This window comes from Sinocyclocheilus rhinocerous, unplaced genomic scaffold, assembly GCF_001515625.1.
Source record: "Sinocyclocheilus rhinocerous isolate Xijiao unplaced genomic scaffold, SAMN03320098_v1.1 scaffold147, whole genome shotgun sequence".
NCBI classification, from domain to species: Eukaryota; Metazoa; Chordata; class Actinopteri; order Cypriniformes; family Cyprinidae; genus Sinocyclocheilus; species Sinocyclocheilus rhinocerous.
This window is the reverse complement of record NW_015651498.1, coordinates 1,257,618-1,270,281: the sequence shown is the minus strand read 5'-3', so window position 1 is coordinate 1,270,281 and position 12,664 is coordinate 1,257,618. Positions and strand designations below refer to the sequence as shown.

The following is a 12,664-nucleotide window of genomic DNA, read 5'->3' as shown; positions in this document are numbered from 1 at the left end:
CGCACACTGTAGACTTGCGTGGCATAAAAAAGACTTGCGTAGCATATAACGTATGCATATAATATAATTACAGTAACTTGGGACGATGTCAAATAAGAGTTCTGTGCGGACCACAAACACCCCCGACTGGGTTAGAGGTGTGGCTGAATCTGTGTTTAGAAAGGCGCGGAAAACAAATAACGCGTTCTACGGAGCCACTAAAGGGACATGGTTAGCCGCTTGCTAACGGTAGCCTGTTACATTACAGTACATAACATTTCACTTACCACATAAACAGAGTAAGGAGAGATGACTGATAGGATGATGGCGAATGATTTGCAGATCCTGAGCAGCACTGACAAACACCTAATCTTGTAAAATGTGTGGTAAGTACTGCAGAGTGCTGCTCGATACGCGTGTTCGCGAATCTCGAAAGTAAAAGTAAAAAACAAGCGCGCGTTCAAAAGCGATTTCAATGCCTCGCATATTAATAACGGCTCCCTGATTCCCGCAGTTTATATACAGTATAATTACCCAAAGATATAATTGCGACAGAAGATATTGAAGTAACGTATATTTTTCCTCCCATCTCGTATCTATTCCCTTTAGGGGTTCCATTTTTTGAAATGGAAATATCTTATTCTTATGAGCAGTTGATTTATGCTAATCGACAGACTGTTATGTTAATAAGTGCCGTCATTCGGTTATGTTTATTATATTAATATGTTTCAGCACGTTACAATCATTATATGGCTTGAGTTAAGGTAGCCTATCTTCTAAATTAAACAGTTTATTATACAGATTGAAAGCGTGAATCTCGTCTCTCTCCCTCTCTCTCTGTTTATGGGTGTTTGTGCGTGCATGCGGGGGAGGTGTGCGATTTTCGAATAATAATCGAATAATACCCAGCGATTTTCTAATATTATTTTTGTTTGGAATGCCCATCCCTATTGTATACAGAGTACTTGGCATCCTGCTTAGTCTGTGCATTAAATATAGTTCAACAGTAGGTACAAATGTATTTCTTAGCTGTTAATGGTGTGTTGTGACCTGAAGGGTTTTGTGACGGGGGGTAAAGATGGAGTTGTTGAGCTGTGGGACGACATGTTCGAGAGATGTCTGAAGACGTACGCTATCAAGAGGGCGGCGCTCTCGCCTTCATCTAAGGGTGATTATAAATCCTCAAAACAGACATTTTTTTAAATGAATGTAATATATTTTGTGTGAGTAATATTTCTTATTTAATATTTTGTATTGTGAGGGGATTTCATGGTACTAGACAATATTTACCTCTAAAAAAAATTATTTCTATATGAAATAATAATATGTAAATATAAATATTAGGGAAAACACAATTCATATAAATTTTAATTAATGCAGTGTTGTTTTAATGAAATGAATTGTTTCAATAATATTTATTATTTAATATTTTGTATTGTGAGGGGATTTCATGGTACTAGACAATATTTACTTCTAAAAAATATTTATTTATATATAAAATAATAATAATAATATGTAAATATGAATATTTGAAAAAAACAATTAATGTTTTTTATTAATGCAGTGTTGTTTTAATGAAATTGTTTCAATAATATTTATTATTTAATATTTTGTATTGTGAGGGGATTTCATGGTACTAGACAATATTTACCTCTAAAAATATTTATTTCTATATAAAATAAAAATTATATGTAAATATAAATATTAGAAAAAACAATTAATATTATTTGTAATTAATGCAGTGTTTTAATGAAATGATTGTACTATATTTTTTCAATAATATTTATTATTTAATTTTTTGTATTTAATGATACTAGGCAGTATTCACCTCTAAAACACAATTTATTCCTATATAAAATAATACAAATTGTAATAAAATAATGCATATTATTTTCAACTAATACATTGTTTATGTTAAATTAATACACTTTTTAATTTTGTTTAATGAATGTACTATATTTTGTTTCAGTAATATTTATTATTTAATATTTTGTATTTTGAGGGGATTTAATGGTACTACAAATTTTACACTATGTTTCTATATAACAATGCAAATATTACAAAAACAATTCATATTTTCAATAAATAAAGTGTTTGTTAAATTAAGTGTTTAGAGTTTTTTTAATGAAACAAATTTATTTCTTAGGGCTGCTGTTGGAGGACAACCCATCCATCAAAGCGATCACTCTGGGACACGGACACATTCTGGTCGGCACCAAAAACGGAGAGATCCTGGAGATCGACAAGAGCGGCCCCATGACTTTACTCGTACAGGTGTGTGTCACTTTCAAATATACAGCTGCAAATACAGATGCAGAGTAAAAAGATAGAAGGTCAGGCTGCTCAACTAGTTGAAGTCTGTGTTTGACGTGTGTTTTAGGGTCATATGGAGGGGGAAGTTTGGGGCCTCGCTGCTCATCCACTGCTGCCCATCTGTGCCACTGTGAGTGACGACAAAACGCTGCGGATCTGGGAGCTTTCGGCCAACCATCGCATGGTGGCCGTCCGGAAACTTAAGAGAGGTGCATTAGCTAATCTTCTGCCACATTTGAAAGATCTCCGATTCAGAATCACAGATGGTTTTGCTGTCCTTCTAATTCAAAATAATCCCACACCTTCTCGTCTTTCGCGTGGTCACTTTTGAGCTCGCCGCAACTGACACGAAGGAAACTCATGCGAGGTCTGAGGTAAAATTTTTTTTCGGGTGGGCATCTGTAAAGGAGCGTCCAGCTGTATCACACATGTGGACTGGGACGTCCGCGGTAATCCAAACATACAGAACTCACAAATATAGATTCAAGCAATAATATGCAAGTTAATGTCTCTCTACATGTGATGAGTTGAGCGTTACAGTTAAAATCAATCTACACATGCATTTCAATTGAAATTGCTGGACATGAAACTCTAGTTTGCATTGACTTTTTATTTGGAAACAGCATTTCTTTTGTTTTGTTTTTTGCAGTTATTCCTTGCATGTTAGTGACAGCAAAGGTCATTATGTGTATTATAAGTCATGCATTTTGTTGCAGAGTTAACGGTTACTGATGAATTACTCAACAAAACCAATTTTTCTCACTTTTGACTATTAATTTTGTCCCCTGGCTGTAAGAATATGTATTTTGCTTTGGGAAAATTAAAACAGCACCTGCAGAAATCCATCATTTTAGCAAAGAAAGAAACAAATGCGTAAGGACATAATCAAGCTTTTAGTGTGTGTGTATTAATGCAGGAAAACTGCTTCAAGTCAACACTGGTGCCAAAGAGCAGCTATTTTTTGAAGCGCCACGTGGAAGACGACAAACTATCAGCAGTTCAGAGGTAAAGAGACGACACACTCAGCCAGATATATCGCCAACTCAAGTGTTCTCATCACGTAACTGTGTGTTTGTGTGTGTTCAGTTTGAGAAGATGGAATGGGCCACATGGACGTCAGTGCTGGGTCCCACCTGTGAGGGCATCTGGCCGACGCTCAGCTTCGTCAACGCCTCTTCACTTACCAAAGACAGGAAGCTGCTGGCCACTGGAGACGACTTTGGCTTCGTCAAGCTCTTCAGCTTCCCCTGCAAGGTCTGACAGCAGCAAAATCACATCATATATTCATATACACTGCCGTTAAAGCATTTAGGGTCGGATTTTTAGTGTTTCTGAAAGAAGTCTCTTCTGCTCTTCTGCTGCATTTATTTGATCAAAAATACTCTAAAATAAGTGAAAAATTATTACAATTTAAAACAGATATTTTTTATGTGAATATCTGTTAAAATATTTATTTCTGTGATCAAATCTGAATTTTCAGCATCATTACTCCAGTCTTCAGTGTCACATGATCCTTCAGAAATCATCCTAAGATGCTGATTTGCTGCTCAAGAAACATTTTTGATTATTATCAATGTGGAAAATTACTTAAAGGCACAATATGTAAGATTTTCTTAATAAAATATCCAAAAAACACTTGCACATATATTTCATGCAGTTGTGCACTTACGTTATCCCAAAAGTCCCCAAGGATTTGTAAATCCAGAGAAATTCCAATTTTAAATAATGGCTCGTCCTGGTTCATTGTCATCTATCAATGACGTAATATCCGTGCTATCGGTTTCCGCTTGTAGAAACTATGGCAACACACGTGAACAAAAATGCTGCTGCAGTTAAACTAAATCCATTACAGCAGTCGCGAATAAAATGAAAATGAAATTAAAAGTGTTGACTGCAGCATTAAATTTAGATCTGCTCAATGTTGCACCATGAATCTTTTACAGTGTTGCACGTCATAACCAATCACACACGAGTCTGCTGAGTTTATGAACGCAGCGGCCAATCAGAGGCGTTTAGATGAGTTAGGGCTGTCAAAATGACTGAAAAACTAAATTCGAATTTTCTAATTAAATATTATCAAAATTCGAATTATATTCGAATTTAAAAGGCATAATTTCAGTTAGGGGGAAAAAAAGCTTTTGGCTTCTCTCCTGAGGCCACAAGAGGGCGCATCGAGCAAAATATTATGCACGTTTCTTCAAAGCGTAATAAAATAACACGACTATCTTTGGAAAAAAAGTGCATAATGTTTAAAATAATGTTTATAAACCATATATAATTAATCAAGTTGCTGAAACAATTTGAAAAAAAAACAGCACCATGCATGTATGTATAGTTTAATACGAAGGACCGAAAACCAATCACAAAGAGTAGGCTACTTTCTTCATTTAAAAGAATTGATGTAAGTTACGTATGATGTAAGTAGGAGATTAATTCATCAAACAGTGTTTAGACAGCTTTACTGATTATAACGGGAGTTTTCTGAGAGTGCTTAAACTCGTGTTAGACTAAAGTCAGGCATACTGTTCTTTGACAATGTAACGTTAAATGTTCTTTGCTCGCTTTCGCTATATAATTTATTCACTGTTTGAATAACTTTGGAAGGTACAGGTAATAAAAAAAAATTATTCATTACATCCGTGAACATGATTCGGACATCTCTGGATGGTGAAAACGACATCCCCCCATCGTTCCACTCTCCTTCATAGCGTCATCAAGCTTCGCCTTTGTTATTGTTTTGAAAATGCGACCTACATATTGTGCCTTTAATATTTTTGTGGAAACGCAATACATTTTTGATGAATAGAAAGTTCAGAAGAACAGCATTATTATTATATTTTTATTATATTTTATTATTTATCATTTATTATATTGTAAAAGTGGCAAAATTGCATCCACGCTGAATAAAAATATGAATAAATTTTTTTACATTTTAATAAAAAAAAAAAACTTTTGAACAGTCTTGTATAAAACCAGAGGTTTCTGCATAAAACAAGTCGAACGTAGTTTATTGATGCTTTATTTTATTTTATACAGGGTCAGTTTGCCAAGTTTAAAAAGTATGTGGCTCACAGTGCCAATGTGACGAACGTTCGATGGTCCAATGACGACGCGATGCTGCTGTCGGTGGGCGGGGCCGACTCGGCCCTCATGATCTGGGCGAGAGAGGGGATTGGTCCACGCGAGAGCAAAGCCGTGGACAGCGAGGAATCAGACGACGACGCTGAGGAGGATGGAGGTGATGCTCTTGTTTTTGTTTGTGATTACATTTATTTATAATTTAAGTTTAAATGAAAAATTTCAATGTGAATTCTAAATTTAAATGTTAAAGTTTATTATTTAATTTTATTTAATTTTACATTTTCAATTTTATTTAACATTTGTGTGTTTAGGGTACGACAGTGACGTCGCTCGGGAAAAGAGCATGGATTACACGACGAAGATCTACGCTGTCAGTATACGGCAAATGACAGGCGTGAAACCACACCAACAACAGAAGGAGATCCTAGTGGATGAGCGGTAATAAAAAATTAACTGAAAAATGCAGATGAAATGCGTGAGCACTACAAAAAATTATTTTCCTTCTTAGTAGTTTTGTCTTATTTTCCATTACAGTTGTTTTTTTTTGTTTTTTTTTAATCTAGATAAATTTACGTTGGAAGTAAAATAACCGATATTAATTCTTGTTTTCTGAAAAATGTATCAAAATGAAGTGAGTTTATGCTTAAAACAAGAAAAATATCTGCCAAATGGGGTCAAAATAAATATAAAAATGTATAAATAAATAAATAACCTTTTTCCCTTTGAATTAAATAGATTTTGATGATCCAACTGGCAGATATTTGTTCATGTTTTAAGCATAAACTTGATGCATTTATCAGAAAGGATTAACATCAAGTCATTTTGCATCTCAAGTAAATAGATCTTGATTTAAAGGGGTCATATGATGCTTTTTTAAAGATCATTATTTTGTGTATTTGGTGTAACAGAATATGTTGACATGCTTTAATGTTCAAAAAACACATTATTTTTCAAATACTGTACATTATTGTAGGTCCTCTATGCCCCGCCTCTCTCAAACGCTTCGTTTTCTACAAAGTCCCTCCTTCCGACAAGCACAGTCTGCTCTGATTGGCCAGCTGAACCAGTGCATTGTGATTGGCCGAACACCACAACCACGCGTCAAAAATGAAACCCCCCTTACCATAATAACACTAACTGCGGTTACTGACACCATGCCTTCTTTCTTTGCGTGCACATTTGCGGCGGGATTATGCAAATATTTCCACATAGTGGGGGTAGATATGTGGGGTGTGTTAGAACGAGCCGTTTTAGGGGGGCGTGGCAGAGTCTTAACTTTGATAAAGAATATCTCTTTGGTTTTGAGACTTTAGTCTTTGCAACTTCAGGGATCTTATCTATGCACAATCAGCTTGTAACACTCCAAAGAGAAAGGAAAACTTGAAATCGCATCATATGACCCCTTTGATTTAAGGATGTTTATAATGCAAATGAAGACAAATATACTGAGGGACAAATTGTATTTATTCATGTCAAAACATCATTATTTGTTTCCTACAGGCCTCCAGTGAGCCGCGCCGCGCCGTTACCTGACAAACTGGTGAAGAACAACATCACAAAGAAGAAGAAAATGGTCGAGGTCAGTGGGGTTATGAGCTCATGAGGAGTCAGGGTTGTCCTCATTATTGTCAGTGTGTGTGTTGATGTCTGTGTGTGTTTGTAGGAACTGTCTCTGGATCACGTGTTTGGCTACAGGGGCTTTGATTGTCGAAACAACCTTCACTACCTCAATGATGGAGCTGACATCATCTTCCACACAGCCGCCGCTGCTGTTATTCAGAACCTCTCTGCTGGTACAGTCCTGATTCAGCATCACTGCTGACTTCTGATTTCTGGCTTGGTGTCTGGCTCTTGTCTCAAAATGTGGCTAATAAACAGGGAAAACACAGTACAGTTTGACTTTATGCATCGGATGAGATTGTGGGCGTGTCTTCTGAGACTAATCTGATTCCAGATCAGGCATGAGGCGCTGCTGACCTCTACAGGCTGCAGTTGGAACTGCACATCTGTTTAAAAAAAGCAAGTAGATATAACTGCAGACCGGAGATCTCCAAAATGGGGCGTGAACTCCAAAAGTGGGCAGAACCTCCAAAATGGGGCGGGGTCTCCTCCCGCAAAGACTTTCACCATTGGCTCTGGCTTCAGCCAATTGTTATTGACTTACATTTCAAAATAAAACTTGGGGGGAAAATTGCGCATGCGTGTCATGTGCCTGTCTGTCAATGGGAGGAAGCCACGCCCTATTTTGGAGCTCCCACCCCGTTTTGGAGTTCCCGCCCCCATTTGGAGATCTCCGGGCTGCAGTTATACCCTTCTCAAAAAAAAACTTCAAGTGATGAAGTTAAATGAACTAAACCAGTTTTAGTCATGACATATTTAAAAATGATTAATCAAATGTGTACTTTATTATATTATACTGAAGTATAATTTCATATATATATTTATACAACAGTTCTTTCTGGTTCTTGATTCTGATTGGCTGAGAGGAGTGTGATATTCTAGTAATAACAGCACTCCAACCGTTTGTATCACTCCGCTTGCAGTATTTCTCACAGCGAGTGTCATGGCAGACGCCCAACTCCACTATAACTTAATAAATAATACTGTTTTTGTGTCACGGAGTGTAGTTTTAAGAGTTTTTTAGGCGAGAATATACTTGTTTAGACTTCAAATATGCGGTTTGTTAATAACGATAAAGCCTATTTGAAAGTTTGCTGCTATGTTTTGGGAGATTAATCTATTATTTGTTCCAGAGCAAATAGTTTTGGCTGAGAGCAAAGTCTCATGACGTTATTTTATATAAATGAGCGCTGCCTTTGTACTTTTGTCTGAATTGCCTGACAACTTTTTTACATAGAATTTATAATTAGAATATACAGTTTAAAAAGTTTGAAATGCATTCTTGCTTTTATTCAACTTTATACAACTGTTTTCAACATTGATAATAATCAGAAATGTTTCTTAAGTAGCATATTAGAATGATTTCTGAAGGATCATGTGACACTGAAGACTGGAGTAATGATGCTGAAAATTCAGCTTTGCATCACATAAATAAATTATATTTTAAATTATAATCACATAGAAAACAGTTATTTTAAATTGTAATAATATTTCACAATATTACTGATTTTACTGTATTTTTAATCAAATAAATGCGGCCTTGATGAGCAGAAGAGAATTCTTTTAAAAACATTTTAAAAATCTTACTCTTACTGATCCGAAACTTTTGAAGCAGTGTATGAGAGAAGTATTTTTTTGCTGTTTACTAAAATAATATTGCAGTGTGATAGTTTTTTAAAAGTACATGTAGTCTTTCTGTTAATATGAGCTCATTAAAACTGCATGCATGCTGTTTAACATGGATTGGAGAATTAAAGTAGTTGTAGATGAAGGCGTTTGTGATTTGCAGGAACTCAGAGCTTTTATCTGGAGCACACGGATGACATCCTCTGTCTGACTGTCAATCAACATCCCAAATATCTCAACATCATCGCCACCGGTCAGATCGGTACGTGTGCTAATGAACAGCCTGGCATCTACACACATTTCTTTATGCAAATCGATGTAATTTTCACCATCTGAATCATTTTCATTCGCTTGCGTTGACTTTTGCGTTGCTGCTTTCAGCGTGCACTGCTTGGTTTTGTGTTGATAACAAGCCTGCTTGTGATTTTTGCTAATATTTTGAATCTCTCACGTAATTCTGCTTTGGCTTCTCTCATTTTTGTTCATCACTGTCCCATCCTCTCATCCAACACACCAACACACAGGCGACTTCGCTGAGCTGCCAGGTAGGACAGCAGAATCTCCTGCCATCTGACTTAATTTTGTCTCACTGACCTTTTGTGTTTGACTCCAGAAATCCAGGACCGATTTTTTGGGGGCTCCAACCTAGAACTAAAACATGCATTTCTACTTTAAAGCAATGATCCGGGTTCAATACAAGTTAAACACTTGAGTTCCATAGACATTAATTTAGATTCAGTGTTAAGTTTGTGACGTTAATATGAGATTTTATGTTACCAGTTAAACGCTTGTTAAACCAGTTAATATGGTAACCACCATATGATATGCACACAGATTTATCCGTTTAGAAGAAGAAACTAAATAAGAATAACTTGCATAATAATATGTTTTAATATAATGTATAAAATAAATATTTATAATAACAAACTAAAATAATGCAGTTACTGCAATAAATAATCAGCAGTATAATAATCATCAAATAATAAATATATAATAACATTTTAATATAACATAATAATGTTAAATAAATAAATAAACTAAAATAATGCAGTTGAAGTAACCATCAAAGAATCTGATTAAAATTTGAGTTCTGAAGGATCATGTGACACTGAAGACTGGAGTAATGATGCTGAAAATTCAGATTTGATCACAGAAATAAATTATATTTTAAATTATAATCACATAGAAAACAGATATTTTAAATTGTAAAAATATTTCACAATATTACTGTTTTTGCTTTATTTTTAATCAAATAAATGCAGCTTTGGTGAGCAGAAGAGACTTCTTTCAAAAAGATTTTAAAATATAACTTAAAAAGAATAATAAGAGTAGCAAACTAAAATATTACATCTTAAATAACATTCTTGAACAGAATAATTAATACAAATACTTGAATAAATATACAAACTTCACATTTATGCTTTAAACCCTGTATAGACTTTTTCTTTCAAATTAAAGTTGACATTATTTAATTTGGTTTATTTATTTATTCATGTATGAATTAAATCATGCATTTATCTTTGCATTTAGTGCATTTATTTTTGCAATTATTGACATGCATTTATTCATGTGTTTATGTATTTATGCATTTATGGTTGCATTTTTTAATGCATTTTCAAAAATTCATTAAAAATCCTCATTGTTTTTGCGCCAGAAAAATACAGCTCTGGTTAAAAAACTTTTCCAAAGTAAAGTTTAAATAAATTTATTGGGTTCTTAACAGCATGTCATAGAAACGATCACTTAATGTGTTTTGAATCTTTATCAATCTTCAATATCACGTTTGATCGAATAACTGATGTCTGTGGTGCATGAGGGTCTTGAAGTTGGATGCCACAGATTTCAGATTAAAATCATTTGCTCTATATCAATCAATCCTCTCATTTCCCTCGTGTTTTATGTCCCAGTTTCGGTAAAGACCACCGCTCTGAAGAATACATTCTCATGTTTGCATGAAGCATCATGCAGCAGATTGGCCTGATTTTCTATCATCTCAGAGTCATGATGCCTCATTTCCTTCCTCAGCGCTAGAATACATATCTAATATTGACATGCTTGCGGCGTGTGTTTGCTCTGCCATGTTAAAAACCCTGAGGACTATCATTATGAACTCATAATAGTATCCCAAACTCATCCTGCCATTTATTAACAGAGTTGGAAAGTAACTAGCTAAAAGTAGCGACACTAACTACATTTTTTCTACACTATATTGTACAACTATTGTTTTCAAATTAGATTAACTTTTCCAGTTACAGGCTATTTTTTCAAGCCATACAGGTGTAGTGTGTTGAATATTTGCTGCTTTTCATCACAATGTTATATGCATTTATTTATGCATTTTTCTATGAATGAAGTGCATTTTTGAATTTATGCATTTAGTGTGTTTATTTTTGCTTTTATCTATAGTTGTTTATATGCAGTTATGCAGTATGCATTTATTTATTAATTAATTCATTTATGCTTGTATGCATTTATTCATGCATTTATGTATGCATTTAGTGCATTCAATTTTGCATTTATTTATTCAGTTATTTATATGCATTTAGTGCTTTTTTGCATTTATTTAGTTTAAGTATTAGTATTAGTTTTGTATTTATTCATTCATTTTGTTTGTGTTTGTTTACATGTATTTATACAGTTACTGCATTTATGCATTTATGTATCCATTTATTTAAACTTTATGCATTTATTCATGCATTTATCTATGCATGTACTGCATTTATTGTTGCATTTAGTGTAAATTTGTCTGTTCAAAAAATTCATTAATAACCTCTTTTTTGTGCCAGAAAAATACAGCTCTGCTTCAATAAGAAGTTAAATAATCCCCCTTTAAATAGGTTAGTTAACTGCTTCTTGTTAGTAGCTTGTAGTTTAGCTTACTACTTTTTCTAAATGCATCTTTACTGCAGTGCAGCTGCTTTAAGCCAGTTTCGTAGCTTCCCAACGCTGTTTATTAATATAAATAACCCACAACATTTGCATAATCAGTGTCTTCTAATACACCTAATGGATTTTATTTGTCTTGTGCTGAAAGGAGCAGTTTGGGAGGCACTGTTTTTCCTTAAGCTGTGAGTATTGACGGTCATAATGTGATGTCGGTCTGTGTCTGTGTGTGTCTGTAGGCCTGGCGCCGTCCATTCACGTGTGGGACGCCATGAGCAAGCAGACGCTGTCGGTGCTGCGCTGCTCTCATGCTAAAGGGATCGGATACGTCAACTTCAGCGCCACGGGAAAACTGCTGCTGTCTGTGGGAGTGGATCCGGAGCACACCATCACTGTGTGGAGATGGCAGGAAGGTGTGTGAAAACCAGTGTTCAGTGTGTACTTACAGTAGCCCTGCAGCTGGGAAACAATTCTGCTGATTTGCTAAAAAGCCTAATATTAGCTAATTTGATGATGCTGAGTTCAAAAATAGCAATAAAACTTTCCATCACGTGCAGTTTGTTTACAAAATAAGAATGATTTTTCAAATTATATGTTTATCAGCTTATCAAAATAACAAAAGCAGTCAAATCTTTCAGTTTTAATGACAAAAGGAAGTATTCAAAATTTATCATTTAACTTGCAATCTGCAAAGGAGCTGAACAATATGATTAAATGCTTCATTTAATGTAAAATAACTTTACATAAACACAAGTTTATAAATAAATAAGCTTTTTTGTTTTGTTTCACAAAATCTGCTATCTTCTGTCACTGTTTGGTGTAGAAAAACACCCACAGATGATGCAGAAAACATCTGGCTCTTGTTTGGCCATAATTCTGTCCTTGAAATCAGGATTAGGCATAAATTCAGATTCATTCATACATGTGAAAATGGGCTGAGAATGGAAAAAATAGTTGTAATCTCCTTCGAGGAAGACAGGAATCCAAAATGTGAAAATTAAAACAAAAATGGAAAATATAAAGATAAAGATTCTAAATATTAATAAAAATACAAAAATTATTTAATAAAGAAAATAAAGTTATAAACTCACAATTGTGAGTTAACATCTCAAAATTCATACTTTTTTCTTGCAAAAAAAATATATAAACTTAGAAAAACTCA

The 12,664-nt window shown here is 34.5% G+C and overlaps 1 protein-coding gene across 1 annotated transcript in view; it reads left to right on the top strand.

Annotated features, from left to right (window-relative positions):
• The window catches only part of LOC107712954 (echinoderm microtubule-associated protein-like 6), a 66,600-nt gene that overhangs the window by 43,989 nt on the left and 9,947 nt on the right, over window positions 1–12,664 (top strand). Inside the window, 11 exon segments of the mRNA XM_016518354.1 lie at window positions 1,036–1,147; window positions 2,126–2,253; window positions 2,360–2,741; window positions 3,209–3,297; window positions 3,379–3,546; window positions 5,329–5,530; window positions 5,685–5,811; window positions 6,874–6,952; window positions 7,037–7,166; window positions 8,783–8,881; window positions 11,742–11,915. Coding sequence (XP_016373840.1) covers window positions 1,036–1,147; window positions 2,126–2,253; window positions 2,360–2,741; window positions 3,209–3,297; window positions 3,379–3,546; window positions 5,329–5,530; window positions 5,685–5,811; window positions 6,874–6,952; window positions 7,037–7,166; window positions 8,783–8,881; window positions 11,742–11,915 — 1,690 coding nt within the window.